This window comes from Pieris brassicae, chromosome 13, assembly GCF_905147105.1.
Source record: "Pieris brassicae chromosome 13, ilPieBrab1.1, whole genome shotgun sequence".
Taxonomy (NCBI): Eukaryota; Metazoa; Arthropoda; class Insecta; order Lepidoptera; family Pieridae; genus Pieris; species Pieris brassicae.
Window position 1 is genome coordinate 4,290,601 of NC_059677.1, and position 22,917 is coordinate 4,313,517.

At 35.2% G+C, this 22,917-nt stretch overlaps 1 protein-coding gene across 1 annotated transcript in view; it reads left to right on the forward strand.

The window, feature by feature from the left end:
- Positions 1-22,917, forward strand: part of LOC123717610 (pseudouridine-5'-phosphate glycosidase) — a 165,688-nt gene that overhangs the window by 126,418 nt on the left and 16,353 nt on the right. The window contains exons 8-10 of the mRNA XM_045673686.1: positions 16,446-16,620; positions 17,078-17,193; positions 20,048-20,162. Of these exons, the coding sequence (XP_045529642.1) occupies positions 16,446-16,620; positions 17,078-17,193; positions 20,048-20,162 (406 nt within the window). The remainder of the gene's footprint in view (positions 1-16,445; positions 16,621-17,077; positions 17,194-20,047; positions 20,163-22,917) is intronic.

Consider the following 22,917-nt stretch of genomic DNA (forward strand, 5'->3'; position numbering starts at 1 on the left):
TTAACTTCCATCCTTGAGATTGTAGGTTCGATGGCTGTGCGCCCATGGACCTTCTGTGTGCGCAATTAACATTTGCACGGTGAAGAAAAATATCGCGAGAAAACCGGCTAGACCCAAAAGGTCGACGGTGTGTATCAAGCACAGGAGGTCGATCACCTACTCGTGTAGTAGTTTGACAAAATAATGAAACAGATATAGAAATCTGAGGCCCAGGCCTAAAAAGGTTGTTGCCACTGATTTATTTTATTACCTACTCTGTGTATCTTTTTCGTGATATTTTTTTTATTTCTTTTACTTCGTACCAGCGATTGTTACACCAGCATATAACGCTATTAGAACAAGGAGAAAATCGCGTAATAACGGCCTTATTTGAAGAAGAGTATAGTGCTGTATCATCAAGACAAAATTCCATGTATTGGCTTCGAATTCCTCCCGCATCAACCGTATTCTCCAGATTTCACCCCCAGCGACTTTTTCCTGTTCTCAGGCCTCAACTGAAAGTTAAAAGTAGTAGCCCAAACTGAAACCAATTTTGAGGCTAAAAATAAATCGTACTACAAAAATGATATTGAAAAATAAAATCAAATTCTATAAAAAAATATGTGTGTGTCCTTGTGTACACGCGTTAGAAGTTATACTTCTTTGGCGTAACAAGATAAAAAACTTTTCAAAATTTATTCTACGTTTATAGAAAAAAAAACGACACTAACAATTGAAAAATATAAATGGTGACTATAGCTAACTTCAGGCTGTCGGTTTTTTGGTACGGTGTCGTAATAACTTCAAAAATATTGTTCTATATCAGTCTACGAACTTTTCAGTCTATTTGTTCTGTGGTTAAACCTACGACGTCAAGGCTACTTCTCACTTACCTAGGTGAAATTAATCTTTGTGAGCTTTACGCCATATTTTGAAGTTTGGCTGGCTTTAGCGCGGGTTTTGAATGACCATGAGTGTTTGTTATACACAAACAGTGTTGCCATCTAAAAATCATTAGTTCCATTAATTTGTAACCCAATAACAACGCGTTAATCCATCAATTAGCTTTTAATTGCTGTATGATAAAACGTAATTTGATACAAAATTCAATGACCCGATAAACGTTTTGTCATACAAAGATTATTCATGTTGTGATTGGTTGTAAAACTGTCAATTGATGGTATTTTTTTAATACAAATTGTTTGTTTCGACATAACATTTCGCTCTAGCTTCACTTTAGTTCTAGCCTAATAGATAGTCTAAGCTAATAAGTAATTAAAAACTAACCTTTACTAAAAAGGACTCAACGGAGATTTTTTAATTTAATGTTTTAATAATTTTGCTAATATAGTTATAAGTGTCTCTACTAACAATATAAGGATTTATAATAGTCTGAAATAAATGTTTTTTTTTTTATTTATTAAAAAGGATTTTTAACACTAAGTCTCTATTAAAGGGTCTTACCACTATCATCAAGAATGCGTTGAGGACATGTATGTACACCTCATCATTTAACAAGGCTTCGTATTGTTGATAGCAATATTTGTGAGACTGTGGAGAAGATATTATTGTCTTTTGTTAAAATTGCTTTTACACATTAAGAAAAACACTCTTTGAACGGATTGATGCTATGTATTATTATTAAAAACTTATAAATATTTACATAATTTTAAGCGCACGCTAAAAAGCACGCAAAACGTCGAAAAAAATTAAAATTTAAAATTATGTAAATTATAAGTTTTTACTAATAATACATAGCATCAATCCGTTCAAAAAGTTTTTTTCTTAATGTGGAGAAGATATTCGTGTTCTTAACCACATTTTGGTTCCCAATGTGTCACCTCCTTTCTGCATTCCTTACAATGTTGCGTTTCCGACTAAAATATCTTGCCTTTTGCGTTATGCTTCATTGTATAATATCTTATCTTCTTTCATAATCAATTATAACATTAAGATGTTTATGTACATATTTTGTTTTTAACCAGCTTTTAAAGTCTTTGATTATTTTTTCTCGCGTGTAGTTTCCCAACTTTTTACTTGAAACTGGCATAAAGTTAAAACTATTGCCATTATATAAAATAAAGGATACCGCTCTGTTCTAGTGTACTTTTCCACTTACCACTGTATAGCACTTAACACTAAAGGCCTGTATTCACTTTGATTAGTGCGAGCGCAAGTGATTAGTGATTAGTAAAAAACAAGGGTGGATAGCGGTTGCACATGATTAGTTGACTGCGTAGTAACGTGATTAAAACCGTGTTCTACGTTTTTGCGAGGGAACTGCGAGAGCCACGTCCCTACCCCCTCACTCGCAGCGTTCCTGTCAAAACATGACATTTTAGTCTTCAGCGTCGGCCGCTGTGTTGTAAAAAAATAGCGAAGTGGGCCGAAGACCTAACCTATATATTTATGCATCATGTAAAATATGAATGCCTTCACAATCGTTAAGCTACAAAATTAAGGGAGCCCGAAATGCGGCAATTTTATGTAAAGCTATGAAGAGCAGTGTTGGCCTAGTGGCTTCAGCGTGTGACTCTCATGCCTGATGTCGTAGGTGCGTTCCCCGGCTGTGCACCAATGGATTTTCTTTCTATGAGCGCATTTAACATTAGCTCGAACGGTGAAGGAAACCGGCTTGCCTTAGACCCAAAAAAGTCGATGGCGTGTGTCAGGCACGGTAGGTTGATCACCTACTTTCATATTAGTTTAACAAATGATCATGAAACAGATACAGAAATCTGAGGCCAAGACTTAAAAATGTTGTAGCGCCATTGATTTTTTTAAAGCTAAGAATATACCGGGGGTTGGTACTAATCAAGTTTATAGTACAATAAAAACCTTGAAGTCTACATATTCACGAGAGGTGAAGATAATTAAACGGAGTACAAAATCTTGCTGATTGACAGCTATCGACTACTGAATTTACTTAACAGAACTACTTGAGGATTCTACTTGCACTACTCATCCTCAATTACAAATCACTTGCACTCGCACTAATCAAAGTGAATACAGACCTTAACACTAACGTGTACTCACACTAATTCGAAGGGTTAGTTCTTTTCAATCTTCTCACTAGGCGTGGTATCAAATTGAACAGCCTTGACATTCACGTGAATGTGGAGCCTTCGAACGTAGGCTCCAGTCATTGAATGTGTTGACGTCCTATATTTTAAGGGCCCGATAATTCTGGAAAACTTAAATTAAAAATTAGAGATTTTATCACGCATCGCTTAATACATTAAATTGTTGTAAAGGGCAGTGTTGGCCTAGTGGCTTCAGCGTGTGTTCTGTTCGATCACTGACTGTGCACCAACGGACATGTGTGCGCTTGGAAAACATGGTAACCGGCTTGCCTTAAGCTAAAAAGTCGAAGGCCTGTGTGAGGCATAGGAGGCCGATCGCCTATTTGCCTATTACACAAATGACCATGAGATACAGAAAACCGAGGCCCAGAACTAAAAAGGTTGCAGCAACTTATTTTATTAATATTAAACTGTTTTGTGATTTGACACCCAAGTTTGGAAGTCTTATTTTCTTACAATAAAGTTCACCAAAGAAACTCTGCGACATTAATTACAATCTAGCCTATAATTATGGCTAATAAGTAATATTAAGTTGACTTAATTGTCTAAAATACTAATGAATAGCTTATACTAAGGTACTGTTCATTAACAGTCATGATCAATTATGTTTCGACACTATGATCGTGTGTACGGCACTTGCAATTATTATAGTGGCGGAGAGTTTATTGCCAGTTCTTCATGTCCGTTCTACGTCCTATAGAACTGGCAGTAAATGAAAATTAAAAGCATTTTATATGTATTTCTAACGTTAATAAGTGTACATTGTATTGCATAAAGTCTTAACGAATGATTTTTTAATCACTACACTCGTTTGATAACTCAAAAGGGTTAGTTCTCTTTAAGCGTCTTGTTTCTTTTATATCAAGAAGTTGGATTGTATCAAAAAGTTGCGTAGAACTAAACGCTTTAATTCTTTAATAGAATGAAAGAGTAGCGGAAATGCCGTTACTATAAGAGTATTATGTTAGAAATACAGAACAGTTAAAATAATTTTATGATAAGAAATTATAGAATGGCAACCGGCGGGCAGGCAGACAATATAAAATTAAATTACTTTATTATTAATAATGGAAGTAAACAAAGCAATCAAAACATAAGTAGACAGTAAAAGGGACAAAAAAAGACATGAATCACGATAATTTCAGATATTTCTTTGGAAGTCCCAACAACATGCTGAAAGAAATGTATGCGTCTACTAGTGTACACACATAAGAAGTGAAACTTCTTTATGATCTTATTTTTCGAAAAATTATCTACTATACAACTTTATAGAAATTAGTTAAATAAAGTTTAACAAAAGGCTTTTATTATCATATTTATAAATACAATTATTTCATTTTACCTTATTACTACTAAGATTATTACAGAATTTTTATTAATTGTAATAGAATTTCAACCTTGGTTGGGATAAGAAATAGAAGGCGCGTAACGGAAAAATGTGACGGTAATTTTTTTTCCAACACCGATAAATAAGTTTCAAGATAGATGTTCAAATGTATGTTAATCCCAGAGGCTCTTTGAATAAATTTAAGAAATGTATTAAAGAAAAACTGTGTAAAAAGGCTTACTACAAAGTTAATGATTAACTAGTTAATAGAAGGGCCTGGGACTAGTACTGGATAGGCTACTTCTAATTAATTTGCGATATTTATTTTAAAATAAGTGTTGTTTGCCATTTTGTATGATGATTTGCTATTTTAAAAGAGTAGTGAGACTTTTTTACGTCGGCTTTTTCTCTCGGCCTACAGCCTGTCTTCTTTGCCGATGAGTAGGGATTGCGTAATAAATTTAATGACGTGGAATAAGTAATACCTATATCTTTTATTCGTAATAAACATACATATATATATATATATTTTAATGAAAATCTTTGTTTAAGGTTATCAACTGGGTTTTATAGTTTAAAACATGAGCTTATTAGGGGTCGTGGGGTTGCGAGGGTGGATCTAAAAAACTAAGTTTCCTTATTTAGCTGTCGTTACGTAAGTTAACATAAGTGACACTTTATAAGTGTAGTCAGTCGACCTATTGGATATTATCGGAAACGAGTATGTTATCAATTTAAGAAAGGCTATGATGCAAACATTTGGTTTCCGCTTCTAATTATTAACTAAAATATCATGTAATTTAAATAATGCTACGTTACATAGCTAGTAAAAGCAAGCAAACTGTAAAAACTGAAACTGTAAAAAGGAACAGGAAAAGGTTGTTTGTTTAAATAATAAATAGGATTATATTATATTAGGTCCTTACATATGAAATTGGCGTTTTGTCGTACTGGCCACTTTGACCTCAAATACCTCCTCTTTGGTTAGGAATTCCAAATTCAAATTTGTACAGCTATTTACTCATGTATTTGTGCTTCGATGACCGTCATTCATTTGTTTTTTTCTGTTTGCGTCACTCATTTTACAAAATGGAAAACTAAAAGTATCGCATTATTTACGAGTACGAGTTCCGCCGTGGCACTAGTGCTGCGGAAACGACTCGAAGGGTGAATGATGTGTATGGCGGTCATGTTGCAAAAGAAAACACAGTTCTTTTTTGGTTCCAACGTTTTCGTTCAGGAAATTTCGACCTGCAGAACAAGCCCCGTGGACGGCCTGAGACCCAAGTTGATAATGAAGTATTGAAGGCTATTGTGGAAGGGGATCCATCGCAAACCACTTCCGAGTTAGCTAGCAGGTTAGCAGTTAGCAGGCTGCGGTGTTAGTGATAAAACTGTTTTAATTCACTTGAAGCAAATTGGGAAGATTAAAAAGCTTGAAAGGTGGGTACCTCACGAATTGACTGAAGCAAACCGGCTAACGCGCGTCGACTGCTGCGTTACATTACTGAACCGGCACAATAATAAAGGTATTTTAAACCGAATCATTGAAAAATCATCTATGATGAAAAATGGATTCTTTACGATAATCGGAAGTGCTCAGCGCAATGGTTGGATCCTGGCCAGCCAGCCAAATCCTGCCCCAAGCGAAAATTAACCCCAAAAAATTTACTTGTAAGCGGTTGGTGGACTAGTGCCAGTATTGGCCAGTTTTCTCAAATCTGGCCAGACTATTACGGCTGATTTCTATTGTCAGCAATTGCAAACCATGATGCAAAAGCTAGTGGCTAAACGACCTAGGCTGGTCAATCGCTCCCCGCCACTGCTACTTCACGACAACGCTAGACCACAAACTGCACAACAGACGGCTACCAAATTAGAAGAGCTTCAATTGACATTCCAATAAGACATCCTCCGTACTTACCGGACCTTGCTTCAACAGATTACCATTTTTTTCGAAATTTGGACAACTTCTTACAAGGGAAAAAAATTAAGTCTGATGGGGCAGTGCAAATCGCCTTCACAGATTTTATTGATTCCCGTCCGACTGTTTTTTTTTTGTAAATTGATCAAGGAACTACATATGAGATGGCAAAAGTGCATAGAAAACAATGGTTCATACTTTGATTAATTAAATGTATTATATTTAAAAATATTCGTCTTTTTGTTCCTCCCATACAAAACGTTAATTTCATATGTAATATTACCTAATATTAAAAGAGTATTGCTTTTTAGCGAAAAAAGTATACTAAAGCCAGGGCCTGGTTTAATAAACACTATCTGAACACCAGGAAAATCAACCATTTAGAAATGTAAAAAATGATTTGTTGATGAATGACCATAAACATCAAAAAACTCCACAAAATAATTAAGATACCCCTAAACTGAAGTTGGTTATATAACTGACAGCTTGATAACTACAACAGCCAGCATTTTCTTAACGTTTTATATTGATGATAAACTCTAAAACTACTGCATAAGTTTTCACCAATATCTCTAATAATTCATGAGGATTTTGATTATTTACAGGCCATGGTTGCCCGTTTAAAGACGGGACTATAATAATAAAGAAAATCTATTTTACAGTCCCGATTTTCACGTTATAATGTTGGTGCAGTGGCGTTCTATGAACCGATTGTATCAATGAACTGCACGCGACCCGGTGCTGTAGCTACAAGAGTTATGCAATCACGCAGTATATAGTTCAACAATAATTATAGGTTTTTATAATTTTCTTTAATATACCTTTGGTCTACGTTTGCATGTAAGCCTGGTTAAGCGTGATTCAAAATTATAAGTATGATGATGTACGTTGGTGATCTTTCTTCTATTATTGGTTTAATGTATGTATGTATATATAAATTTAAAGTACAAAAAACACCAAAAGCCTCCAGGGGATTTAACCTTGGTGCCTGACTATACCCCTATAATTGGTGCCTAATATACCTGAATATACCTGGTAAACTACAAAGTTAAGAAGAAAAGCAATTATCACAAAAAAGTAAACGTAAATATCAGAACAAACAGAGAGAATATTTTATTCCTTTTCAAAGATGTGTACATCTGTAATCGATTGTCCTTAAATGTTCGGCAACGCACTTGCGAGCTTTCTAGCAATGTAAGAGTACATGGGCGACGGTACCACTTAACATCTGGTGAGCCTTCTGTGCGTTGGCCTAAATTAAATTTATTACATAAAAAATAAATGCTGACGTCACACCCTGAATCGCGCTTTCAAAGTATTTCAAAATACGGATATATACAACTTATATACAGGCGGTTGACCAGCCTTCGACGGCCCAAGCAGAGGGCCAAGTCTCGCAGGAGACGCCCTTCGGCTAGTCGTAGGAAAGAACCTACTCCGGGCGAGCTGAGCTGTCAGGCCCTTTAGGCCAACAGAGAAACATTGAAAACAAAACATAGGATCTTCGGCCCAGTTCGTCGATGACTGGACAGGACCTTCCCTTTAAGTATCTTCCTTTCCATCATTGATAAATGGACAGAACTCCGTATTTGGCGATGCCATAAGAGTAGCAGAGAACAGAAGTGGTTATGAATCAGTATCTCCGCCGTCTTAGACATCAAATATCCAGTTTGTTAAATATTATTAATACCAGAGTGGCATCACGGATCATACCTGTTGTATGATGTATTAAATTGGCAGGTCCCTCTAGCATTGAGTGGCCAAGCCATGTGCCCGTTCGGCCTCTGTTCTATAAAAAATATTCTTTTAGAGTTACAAAGGTTTTATGCTTACGGAAGTCACGCCAGTTTACAAGCCGCAAAATCCATGAGTTCAAAAGTAACCCACGAGTCTAGTCGCACGCGATACTAAATCTGACTTACACAGCCCTCAGTCCTTTATAGATAAATGTTTCAGGAAAGTTTAAATTACAACGCTCCCGTGACGATACCGCGTGCATTATAAATCGCATGCCACATGCCATGCAAAGTTAGTATGTAAATCTAGGCATGCTACCGCAACATTCTGCAACTTGATTCTATGCGAAGGCATTATTCATGAGTATAACACGTTTAGTTTTACACGGCAAAATGTTAAACAAAGGTGAAACATTTTCCCGTGTACAAACTGAAAGATTTAGACAGTCAATCAATTCTTGTTGAAATGAAACTTCTTTATCGGCGTTGGACAAATATTTACCGTAACATTTTTCAGTGACGCGCCATCTTTTTCTTGTCCCACGGTCGATTCGAAGAGATTCGAAGCCATTAATAACAAAAATATAATAACGATAACAATGATAGTAATAACTCTATTACAATTAATGAAATCCTGTAATAATCTTTGTAGTAATAAGGTAAAATTAAATAATTGTATTATTTGTATTCATGTCTATAATAATAAAAGCCGTTTTGTTTGTTCAACTTTATCTAATTTAACTTTATTTAACCAATTTCTGTAAAGTTGCATATAGTAGATCATTTTTAGAAAAATAAGGTCATAAAGAAGTTTCACTTCTTAAGTGTGTACATTAATACACGCACACATTGTTTATACCAAAGTATGTTTATAGTTAAGTTTATTTTGACATAATTTTCATTTATTATAGTGCAAAAGACGATTTTTTTACCCTAATGTGATTGTGCTGTGCGAGGGCGGCTTTTGATTTGCCATTAGCTAATGTTATTGGATCGTCCGGATCCGTTAAGACCCTTTTTCGTCGAAAAGGGGTAATAATTGATGCTTTTGCGCATCAACGGAATTTGAGATGGCGTTAAGACTTGTTCAATTGGCGTGTGGACGCTAAGTTCATCTATTAGGCTTTGGTAGGGACTAGGTAGCTCCAAGTCGTGTTGAAGAAGGCCGCGCCTGTCGACTGTGGATATACCATAATGCGCGAAGGTGCATGGTCGGATCGAGGAGTTGCTTAACTCATAAATAAATAAAGTAAAGTTTGATCTACTGTTGCTAGGGATAACGATCCCGGGATCAGGTCGTGAGATCTCTTATTTTTGACAGGGCAGTTGAAGTATAAGAAAAGTTGGTCGAAAACGAGCTGACTTGGAACAGTTGAATAGCAGAGTCGGAAATAAATAAAAATTGAAAAATGCAATATCCTTTTAAAAGTGGTAATGAGATGAACACGATAATGATGATTATTGTTTATATTATGTATACCATACTGGCTATATGTTTCGTATAATGATTTGTATTTAATATAATATATGTTAGCTGTACTGTATATAAATAAAACTGCGATAGACTAATTTCTATTCAATGGTTGCAGTGAATTTGAAGTAACATGACTCTTTAATCTTCTCTTTCACTCTCTAACAGCAGTCAAAAGCCCTTCAAATGGCTGGCCCATCATCAAACATCAGAGGACACTCTCGATACTCTTACACCTTTACAATGGGATTATCTCAAAGCTATCGGGCATCACCTTGATAATTAGGGCTTGAAGTGGTCTGCGCCACCTTGAGAAGAAGCGCGAAATGAATAAGACAGCAATATTCAAATCTCATTTATTGTTATAAAACAACATCTTAAATACTGCTTACTCATATATACATATTATTATTCTTGTAAGCTGTTGGTGTATCGCATCTTCAGCCATTAAAGAACAGCCACATGAGCCCTGTTAGCGGTCAATGTTTCTAGGATTGGTAAAAGTAGTTCTGGAATAAACTCTATTCGCCACTGCGAAGTATTAAATTAACTAATGAATATGTTTCGTGATTTATTATAAAAAATAAATAAATAATCTCAGGCGTATGCGTGATACATACACACACCCTCCTAACACTCACTCACACACACATGTACACACCCTATCTCTCTATGACACACTTCTACTAACTTCTTACTAGTTGACTGTTTTTCTTTCTTTCCTTATTTAATACGTTAAATTTGTTTGCCTACTCATATTTTATATACTTTTGGTACTCAGTATGATTTTGCTGTGGAATGGAAGACTGGCTATCCATATAACAGGTTCTTACCTAGTTGGAAAACCAGTCTCCCAATACCTCTTATATTAATCTTATTGTTTGTTGCAAATGTAAATGGGAGAAAATAAATAAATTATTATCAGTAAAAAGAGTTATAATAAATATTTGTCTTTAACGGCCTTTCTTAATTAATCCAACCTTACATATCTTAGTAGTTTTCATTGCGTTTTAGGTGTTCGATTTAAACCTATGGTTTTCAAAAACTACCCGACATTAATTTTAAATCTTTTTACAAGATTTTTATTGTTATAAATTATATAAAGCAAGTGTTGATATTAATTTTACAAATACTTGACGTTCAATATAACGTGGAGTATCAGTTCAGAAGACTAGTGTTAGATACTCCATGTTGCGAGTAGTATTATTAGATCAATCATCATTATCATCACGAAACAATTGTAGTCTAGTTACCTACACAGGGGCTCCTTCCCCCTCCCCCTCCCCTTAGATCTAATCAATCCTCATCGATGATGCTTTTAGATGATAATCGATGTTGCTATAAGGAAGATATCGTAATATCGATGTTATGTTATATGAGTACTTATATGAATGCATCCACGAATCAGTTTTATGTTCCCTTAGTTCGTCCTTCGTAGTCTCGTCAATCTTTCTCTCTCACACTTCCCTACTCCCTACTCTTTATAAATAAAGAAATAGACTGAAAGGTTTGTAGGTGATTAGTACGTGTCGTAATGAAATAGTGATATGTCCTGACAAGGACAGTTGTTAAACGTTATCGTCATGAAACACTAATATGTTCTGAAAAGAACAGTTAATTGGCGTTATCGTAAGAGATATCGAACTGTTCTGAGAAGAACACGTTCGTACGCTTCGACGGTTGCGCGCAGAAAAGGATTTTTTTTTTTTGAATGGAATCTCGCTGTTGGTCTTAAGGGCCTTTACAGCTCAGCTCGGGCTGTTTTGGCGAGCGTAGCTCGGTCAGAATGGCTTGTTTTCCCGCGGCTAGCGCAAGGGCGTCTCCTGTGAGACTCGAACCTCGGCTTGGGCCGTCGCGGGGTGGTCAATCGCCTGAAGGGCAGGACGGAAGCTCACTGGAGTGAGCGAAGTGCGAAGTAAAGGTCGCCTTCCCCGGTGAAGGCGGTTTTTTACCCTAATCTGTGAATTTCTATTTTTATTATTGGCCGCGCGGGCGGCATTTAATTTATTGTTTGCTACAGTAATTGGATCGTCCGGATCCGTTAGAATGTGTCGGGGCCTCCTACGAGCCCTTTTTGTCGGGAAGGGGTAATAGTTGATGCTATTACGCACCAGCGGATTGGGATGGTGTTTAGCCTTGTCAAAGTGGCGTGTGGACGCCAACTTCATCCATTGGGCTATGGTAGGGAGCTCCAGGTCGTGGTGGAGATCGACGTTTCTCACATAGAAGGGCGCACCACTCACATTCATGAGAATCGCGACTGGAGCACCTGTAGCCAGTGAATATAGGAGGGGGCACAATGTGCAAAGACTACGCTAGCGTATGTCATGCACGGTCGGATCCAACGGGACCAACTTTTTGCCGCGCCGCGATTTTATCGTCTACGCACCCTTCGCATTTTGGTACCACATGTTACCACTAGTGGCCAGTGTAGGATAATTTTTGTATATAAATCTACAGTTTTAAAAAATAAACACATTAAATCTTCACCTCTTCTCTACGAATTATTAGGAAGTTTTATTTTATTGTCTACGCACCCTTCGCATCTTGGTACCACATTTTACCACTAGTGGCCAGTGTAGGATAATTTTTGTATAAAAATCTACAGTTTTAAAAAATAAACACATTCCATCTTCATCTCTACGAATTATTAGGAAGTTTTATGTTAACCAAATAAGAAACAATCAACCTAAACTAAACAAACCTAAAGGTTCTTCTTTATAAACATAACTTTTCATTCAATCAGTTGATAAAAATTATTGGAATACGTAATAATTTAAGAAAAACACTTTTTGAACGGATTGAAGCTATGTATTATTATTAAAAACTTATAATTATTTACATAATGCTACATTTTAAATGTTTTCCGATGTTTCGCGTGCTTTTCAGCGTGCGTGGTCACGGTGACCACGTTGACCACCATTTATAATTATGTAAACAATTGTTTACAATGTTTTTAATAATAATACATAGCTTTAATCCGTTTAAAAAGTGTTTTTTTAATATGTAACAGCTATATTAACAAAAGACAATACTATACGTAATAATTTGTTCTGCTTCTAAATTTCAAACCATTTCACTGTACTGTCAATTATTAATGCCACAAACATGGATATTGGGCTTGACATCGATGTCAATATTGAAGTTTTAAGTTTTTCCAATACACTTTGTTCGACCATCCTTAGTCACAAGCATATTTCAGTCGTATGTTCCTTCCAATTCGAGTCTTACTGTTGGCCTTAAGAGCCTTTACAGTTCAGGGCCCTTTCGGTGAAGCTCGGCCGAAATAAGCGTTTTTAAGGTCCAACTGGGACCTCGGCTTGGCCCGTCGCAGGTTTGAATGTAGTTTTTTTTATATTAATAAAAAAAATAGTTTATAATTAATAAATGTACAATGTGAGCTAGATACACTCATGCTTTGGCAAATACAATAGTAGGTCACTCTTGGTCAAGGAATTCGGACAAGGGGTCGGGCTTTGATGGCGAGAACTTATATTATGATGATGATGTTTATTTCTTATGTAGAAAATGTATGTATATGACTCATTATTTGAATATGTAGAAAAAACATATATTCTTATATATCTTAAAGCTTTTTACACTAGAGATTAAACACATTATAAACAGGAAAGATTTGTATGTAAGGAATACTTTTAATAACAAGACCAAAAAAAAAGGACGACGCTACAATCGTAATACGTATACGTTATTATCCCTCAGTATAAATATATTTCTAAAACATTTAAAATAATCATTGTCCAGGCGTGCTTTTCCCATTTTTGGCAAATCTGTAGAATATTATGTATTACAAATTTTTAGTAGCCGTTTATCACAAATTAGGATTGGTTAGAATTCTTTTAACACGTAGGAAAGCAACTGGATATCTAAAAGCGACGGGCAAAATGTTTTAGTCGCTAAGAGAATCATTTAAAGAAATTAGTATTTTAACAGTTACCCTACCATTTTGTGGTCACAGTGACCACGCACGCTGTAAAGCACGCGAAACGTCGGAAAAATTTGTAAATTTAAAATTATTTAAATAATTATAAGTTTATAATAATAATACATACCTTCAATCCGTTTAAAATGTGTTTTCTTAAGAATCGACTTGCTTATCCAGCTTTCAGACTTCATAAAACTGCTTTATATATACAGATACATAACAAAATTCCAGATCATGTAACCAAAATTTCGCTACAAAAGTTCAAACCTTACATCAAGGAAACCCTCATCAATAATGGATATTAATCAGTTCAATAATATATAGATGATAACAATATGTTGCGCACACTAATGTCGCTATAAGTGAGATCGCGTAAATTGTCATGCATAAGTATACAAATTGTACCTAGATGAATAAATGACATTTTGATTTTGATTTTTTCAAGTAAAATCCTGATCGAGAATCAAATATTATAAACCCGGCCTCACGGTATACACACAACACAAAATATAAGCACGTTATAAAAACCGTAAGAAAACGAAGGAGGTATAATTACATTTATTACAATTTCAATTATTTCGGCATACTTTGGCTGTATAATCTAGTTAATGTAGTTCACAGTGATTTATTAAAGCAGACAATTATAGGTCCATATGGTTATTATTGTATTAGTTACAATATCGTCCTATATATTATATTGGTAGCTTTCAAATATATTAGATCATAAAATTAAAAAGGATACATTTATTCCATTGCAATGGGTCATTTTAAGGTCAGTGCATGTATGGACAAACCGGCCTTCCCGCTATTACTGCTGTTATAAAATATAGTATACAATATATGCAAGAAGGACTCCCCTGGGCCCTGAATTGAATTAACGAGTTATACAAACAGTCCATTGATAAGATTATTGCTTGCTTATTATGGCTTCGTATTTACGATCTTCTCGCTTGACTAGGAATAGTATAATTATCTAGTGTTAATATAATGATAGGACTTCACAATGGACAAAACGTTCACATCATGAACCAAAAGGTAAACCCGTTTATGTAACGATGTACCAAAGACAGGAGACGATTAAAAGTTAAACGAACATTGTGGCCTCTCCGAGTCAAAAGTTATATTGCAAATTTCGATACGCAATTACGCAAAATGGCGGCGCATTTCGTGTGCTCAGTGTTGTAATTTAATTTCGGTTTTAGAGGATATATAATCGAAACTATAACGCCCAACTGTATCCCACGATTTTGTTACTAATACGTTTTTGGATTGCCCCCATATGCAACAAAGACTTATTCACGTCAAAACCTTTTATGTCAGATCAACCTGTTCAGTATACCTATTAAATGCGCCAAAACTTGTAATACAGGGTCACTTTTCAGTAGTTTTTTTTTAAAGGAAGCTGAAGGATCTCTCGTAGAATATTTTTTTGCACCTGATCACCCCGTCTAACCCCTAGTTGCGTTCGATCCACGACTTTTTGGCCACTCTGTATATAGTATCTGTCTGAGAGATTTTAATTTCTTTATAAAAGTTAAGTTTATTAATAATGTTAAGTATATTCTCCATTTCGCAACGTGAAGCCAAAACAAATATAACAAATAAATAATGTATCTTATAAGAATATAATTAACTATAATAAAGCATGGTCTGCTGTGCCTAACCAAGGCCCTTATAGTAATAAATTACAACGTGTCTCGTGTAAAATATGAACATAAGGAATGCAATAAAGATCTGAATTTGAGTTTAATGTTTATAGATTGTTAATTGTCAAACACAGACTACATACTGCGCGGCACGTGTTTGGCACACGCAACGCATGAACGGATTAACGCATTAATCTCTTTATATAACCTTAAAGCACCATTTATATATAATAAATTAAACAGTAAGATAATTAGTTACCCATGTTTATTTAAAGTATGGGACACAATGGAGTATCTCGACGGAGTCAGCATGACTTATTATTTTAGATAATAATAGCGGCGGATAGATAGCCCCTATTTGCGTTAATTTCTCTACGAATCCGTACCCCGTATGAGCATATCAACAAATCCCACGAGCATCCCGCTTCTGCTTCATGATTTACTATCATTTATTTATTGTATAAATGATCTTAATATAAAGGAAGTTGGTGTGGGGGAAACACAAACAGTACACAGTTTTTCTGTCCACCATATTTCGTCGAACATATTTAAATCATTACATATATACTAAGACCAGTGATATATAATACAAACTATAACATTATAACAATCAAACCATTAAAATTGCTCGTGAAACGTCATTTATAAACCATTAAACGTGTCCAATAGAAATTGTGGACAAACATAAATACACTTACGACATTAGGAACACGTTCTTAGAACATTTAACTGATAATACTGTTACCAAGTCTGAACAAAGCCTGGACGTCCTGTACAAACCGTACCAATAAACGCCTACCGCCCTGTATTAGTAGGGAGCGAACCATGAATCATCACTCGAGTATTCACCTCTTGCGAGTACAGCAGCCATGAGAAAATTATTTAGTCTCAAGTTCTAGTTTCACGGACAAAGAAAGTAGTTCAAGACCTGTTACTAGTTAGTTCATGAGTTCGTCTTAATTAAGTTGCTGTACTCTGAAACAAAGGGGTTGTTTTGGGCTTATCCTTAACTCTACGAAAATAAAGACCTTTATGCGCGGAAACTAGATAAGTTAATGGATTTAAAATTTAATGTATTTTTACTAAGACAATAATTCTCTGGTATTAAGGGTACAAAATAATAAAAATATGTGCGTGTACTAGTACACTCGTAAGAAGTGAAACTTATTTTTCAAAAAATGATCTACTATATGCAAATTTACAGAAATTGGTTAAATAAAGTTAAACTAAATAAAATTTCACAAAAGGCTTTTATTATCGTTGACATGAATACAAATAAAATCCTATATAAAAAAAACTAAATACTAATTTCATAATAGCAAAAAAACACTTTTAGCTTGATGGTAGCACGCATGCATGCAAAACTGAGCAGTGCGCTGGAGGCGTCGGCCGTAACATCGCAGAGGCACTCTGGAGACTCAGTGGAGGTCGAGCCAAGTTGCTCACAGCTGTTGGTGATGATGCTGATGGGCGTTTCTTGCATAACATCGCGCCTGGGTTGATACTTGATGGTAAGTGATACGTACAACAATAAAATACATGAAAATCATTGTCATGAAATTGTATGAGGACTCAAGTAATAGGGCTTGGGGGCCTGTATGTGTCATTGCTATTTGGTGATGGTGCAAATACAAGACATGGAGTGCTCAATCACCAAGGGACAACTTACCATTAGTTTTATGTATACATACTTATGTATGTGAAATAAATGTTTTGTTTGTTGTCTGATTGTTTAATAATTTAAGAATATTGACCCTGCGGCGTAGTTACGTACTGTGTTTTACACAGTTCCTTCACTAGCTGTCGCGTCGCGTACAAAACTTAATTGTCTCAATGGAAGTTGTAGTCACTATTGGGAGTTACTGGGGCTGTAGGAAAATATAAGATTGATTGAATTTGCTAGACAAAGGCCTATTAATTGGGTGTTCAGATGATGTAAAATTTCATTTTACAATGTTCTTTTCGCAGGTTGTTTCACGAAAGAATCGTCTACCGCAACATATGCTGCAATGTTTGACAAGAAAGGAGAGTGCGCCATTGGCTTGGGTGACATGGAAGTGCATAAACATATTTCACCAGAATTGGTAAGTTTGTTCATGAATAATTTCTCATATTAAGAAAACACTTTTTAAACGGATTGAAGCTATGTATTATTAATCCGTTTAAAAAGTGTTTTCTTAATGTGTAAAAGCTATGTTAACAAAAGACAATACTAACTTGTCATATCCAACAAAATACTGAACTATTAGTAAGCATGAATATAGTGTGGACTCAGTTTTCGCAGACTTCACGGAGAGAATTCACTGCTCCGTGGATTTCTTACCGTTGGGAAGCTATGTGAGCTTTCTCTATGCTGTAACAAGCTTTGCACAAGGGACTAACTGTCGCGCCAAGAACAAAGAGATGTTTATTGAGGAGACTGGGCCCGTAATTTTTCCTTTGTCAGTGCTGACAGTGGCTGGTTAGGCCAATAGGTGGATTACTGCTGGCAGTGCCATTTTAGGCTGTCTGCAGTCCGTGTTTTGCGACCCATGATGATGTTGGAGTTCTGTGGGTCTTTGCGAACCCAGTTTCGCACTTGCGAGAAGGGCAAGGGAAGGAGCTAGGCTATCAGGGCTGGAAAGCAACTAGAAGGGCTTGCCGGCGTCGTTCCAGATACTCTATTTGGAATCTCTTTGGCAGCATCATTGCCTAGTAATCCACATTAATTCCTCTTATTCCTCTTCACAGGAATCCTTTTATCCACTGTAGGGTACTCCTGTTTGTCAGGGTTATTACCTCCAGTGTTAAATTTATGACCTAGGCGCATAAATCTAATTGCAGCTAGTGCCGCCTCCTATGTGTCTCTACATAGAACAGGAGGTCTAGCATTGCGATGCTAGAACCAATGCGAGCCTTTGGAAAAGTCCTAGTTCGTGATTGCTGTTCGGAGTTTTGATCTCGGCCACCAAGGCTCATTAAGTTCGTTATAATGATATGTATATAATCACACTAGCTTAATAAGCTGATGCGCGCGTATTTGGAGATTTGGAGAAACTATCCAACCTATTCTAAAAGAGTTCAAAGAGGGTGCAGTAATTATACTTTCAGGAAGACTTTAGATGAAAGATCTTTAGGGCATTTGTGTTATATTCAGTGGTTTTCAGTTTTAAAGAACTACCCCTCAATTGTGTATTTTCACTTATAATAAAGAGCTTCTCAATTCCTGGAACATTATAGTGGCCAGTGAGGATTTTATAGGTTTCAATGAGATTTCCTCTTAATCGCCTACTTCCTAAATCAGTAAGGTCGAGTGTTTTCAGACGATCATTATAAGATTTGTTCCTGAGTGACCTGATCATTTTCGTGGCTTTTCTTTGAATCCTTTCAAGCATACCTTGTGAAATAAGGATCCCAAATGCTGTAGACATACTCTAATAGTGGTCTAATGTAACATTTATACGTGGGTTACACTGAAAATGTTAAGAACGGGAAAGTTAAAAAAAATTGCTAATGTAAACTTTTTTGAATTTCAATTTTAGAACTCTTTAGTAACATAATGCAGTATATTGCATTAATTGGTCATTTGTTTTTGTGAATTGGCGGCAAATCTAAAACTCTTGTTACACGTGAAAATTAACCAAACGCGAGAAAATTTTCAGTCAATGATTTAATATGACTTTCGTTGTGGACTTACTCAACAACAAAGCTATGATAGGCTGCGATTAGTTTATCTTAATGAAGCCCCATCTCGTGCCACTATTTACATTTGGTTTAACGAGTTTAAGCGTGAACGAAGCAATCTCAATGATGACCCGCGTGAGGGACGTCCTTTAACAGCGGCTACTGAAGATAACATCAGTGCTGTACGCATGATAGAGGAAGATAAGAGAGTGACCAGCAGTATCAGCAGATACGGCAAGTCTAGGCATTGGTATGAGTCAAGTTAAAAAAAATATTACATGAAAATTTGGGCGTCAGGAAGCTTTGTAAAAGATGGATTCCCCATACTTTAACCGACGACCAGAAACACCTTCGTCTGGCCTGGTAAATATTTGACTAGGGCAGGTGTTGAGATAATGAGTCATCCGCCAGACAGTCCTGATCTGGCACTCTGTGACTTTCATTTATACCGAAGAACTAAAGATAAAATTAGGTATTCGCTTTACGAACCCTGAAGATGCGGTGAAAGCGTACGAAAATACCATAGAAGAGACTCCTAAGGAAGCATGGGCCCATTGCTTTTCTGTGGTTTCATCGAATGCGACGATGTGTAAAGAGGCGCGGAGATTACTTCGATAAAAAAAAGTATTGGCAACTTTCTACATTAAGCCGTTTTTCATTTTCTAAACATTTCAGTGTTACCTAGGTATATCTTCAAGAGTGTCCTCAGTGAAAGGCAAATAGCCTTTTTTACAACATTCATATATATTTTTATCGAATTACGACAAAATTTAATTTTGAGATTTTACGAAGAATGAATTCTTCTGTTAAGAGAAATTATATCTGTAGTGTGTCTTAACAATGTGCTAGAAAGCTCCAATTATTTCATGTTACACATACACAAAATCCTTCCTACTTAATATTAGAAGAGATGTGGGCCTAACTCCATCTTCTACTGCATTTACCATGTATTCGGAGTACCTGTTCGGATTAATATCAGGAGGAAGAATACAAAATTCCAGCCATATCACCTCGACGTCATTCCACAACTGAGTGTCTTTTAAGGCACTATGCAGCACACCACCACTATGTGGAACCAGATGCCCACTGAAGTATTTCCGGACCAATTTGACTAAAGGTCTTGCAAAAAGAGCGTACCAATTCCTAAAAGGTAACGCACTTGCCAGCCTTCTGGCAGTGTGTCCATGGACAACTGTACTGCCTAATTTCAGGAGAACCTCGTGTGTGCCATTTTTTTATCCATTCATTAGTAATTCATTTTTTCAACTGCTTTAGGTAAACAAACACATCGAGATATTGAAAAATGCACCGCTCATTGTAATTGATGGCAACATTCCACAAAACACCATGGAACATGTTCTAGAGCTAAGCCAAAAATACCAGAAAAAAGGTAAGGAATTTTACTGTCTATGGTCGATGGACTTGTAAATAAAATTGGGAAATATGATTAAAATAGGTAATTAACTTTTTAAGATAATTAACGTTTGTATCGGTAAAACTCAAGAATGGCTGGATCGATATAGCTAATTATGATCTTAAAATATTTGCTAAAGTTAAGGAAAGGTTTAAATATAAATAATAAGTTAACATAAATACTAATAACGACAAACCTAGCTAGGAGATATTTGTGTCTTTTAGTTTTTTTTAATAATTGTCACTTGAACATATATTTATACATTAAGTTTTTAATTAATTAAATTTTTTTCCTCTCTGTAGTATTAGGTCCGGTCTATTTGGTTTGTTTTAAAATGTTGTGTATTAAGTTTTCACACAAATATATGTAGGTGCTACGAACCTCCCGGGTCATCTAGTATTTAAGACAATCATTATACACTGCAAAATACCTACAACAAAAAATGATATGAATTTTTGAAACCTTGCTGGCAGAAAAGATTCAAAAAACACAAAAAATTGTAACTCGAAAGCTACAAAAAATCGCGGAACATACATACCCCCAGGTGTGTTGGAATCTAAAAAACAATATTGACGTCACTATTTGGAGCACCCTGTAAATCTTACTCGAATCCTTACCATTTATGCAATAGGTAGACTGAGTATATATAAACCATAATTCTTATATATTTTGAAACAATAGATTATATATACAGGCATTAAAATAAAACATTATTTTTAAAAATATTTTATTATTTAATACATTTCTATTACAAAAATACATATTTTGTACCAATTATACTGAAAATTATTACATAAGTGGACAACACAAATCTCACATAAAAAGTAGTTTGTCTGACATCATCGCTAATTCTGACATTTTAAGATGAACTACAAAAATACCTGCTTTTCAACAAAAGCGTTTTTAGCTTTAATAATAATTAATTTAAATTCCATAATTAAAAACTGACATTCATATGTCAGTTACATGACGCAAAACGTTCACAGATTATTCGAGACAACGAAGACATGCTTGTAAATGTTACCTGTAATCCTAACACTGTCTTGTAGTTATAATTTTTGTTAAACATATACATATATATTTTTCCTTAACATTTTTATTTGAAAACCGAAAATGCGTTCTTTGAATTTACCCAATAAACGTGATAAGCTGTTCCTTTTTTCGAAGATAAAAAAAGTAGATTAAATCCTTTTTTACGCACAAGTACCTGCCACAGATATCTTGGACCTATGTCCTTTATACAGGCTAATAATTATTTTAAATAAATTATGATAATAATTATCCATTGCTTGATAACTTTTGTAAAGGTTAATCAAAGTATCTAAATTAGCAGTCATAAATTTAAAATCAAACATGTATGGAAATACTTTTAAAACAAATTTATCTAATGAAATTTAATAAAAGCTTAACACAAATACAAAAAACATGGCGAAATGATTAATAAAATCATATAATCTGTTTTAAAAATCACCGTTATGTAGTGTCTTGGTTATAACGGTTATTTCCTCTTGTAAAACGTTACGATGCGGGGCGGGGATTGAATTACGCGTTATTGTAAATATAATTTTACACTTTCCAGTACTTTACACCACATAATGCTAAGTTTTAGGTATAAAGAGTCACTGGGGATGGAAAATGGAAACATTTTACTATTGGATACGGAAAGCGTTTCATGGGGGGGGGATCAAGAATCTCCAAAAATTGCGTGACGTAATACTTGAACGCTCCCTCACCTAGTTAAATAAAGTTTATTTATATATCACAAACAAAATCTACATAATTAAAGGAATGGACCTTTTTTTATTTTAAAATGTTGACTTAACTTCAGGGTGTCGGTGTTTATTGACGGTGTGCGCGCGCATCACAAATATTTACTCTCATCATTTTCCTAACGCGCCAAAAGAAGTATAACATCAAAAATATAAATTAATGGTTATAACTAAATCACTATTTAACTTTTTATAACAGTTAATCCTTAGCTAAATATTCCAACCAGCGTCGGTATTCTGCAACTTTCAATAGCGATACGTCAAGGTGCTCTCAAAATCCGTAGATGTCAGATCACTTGGTACCAACCCAACATTAGAGTTCGGTATTGGAATCATATATTTACCATTCATTGTCACAGACGCATGGTATAACATTTATTATTAAGATGTTTTTGGGTGTAAACGATTATACAAGGGCGTCCCCAGCTCATCGTGAAGGAGGCAGGGCCAAGATCAAACTAATCTTGAATAATAACTTAACAAAATTAATGCTAAAAATGTTCCAATAGAATTTTATGCAAGTCGATAGCGCTGATGTCGCAAACTTAAAAAATGCTGGTAAAAAATGGAAAACCCGGAAGTACTCCGGTATGCTCCATCATTAAAAATTCCTTTTGGGATTTTATGCGTGAATTGGAATGTCCCTAATACAAGAATATTACAGTTAATAGATTTGCTCTGTGCTATTTTGACGTTTGAGGAATGTCCTTAAAATACTTATAATAACCGTTAGATCAGCCCACAGACAATTGTCAAATCTAAGAAATGTCAAACAAATTAAAGAGCCTTAGAAGTGGGAATAATTAAATGCATATTGACTTAATATAAAACCTACATCTAATTAAAAAATAAAGCATTTGGACGGATTCATTTAAAGTTAAGAACAAAAATATATTTTCAATGAGATTCGTTAATCTTAAAAGCCATTAAACAGATTCACTAGGCTCAATCTGTCTCTTTTC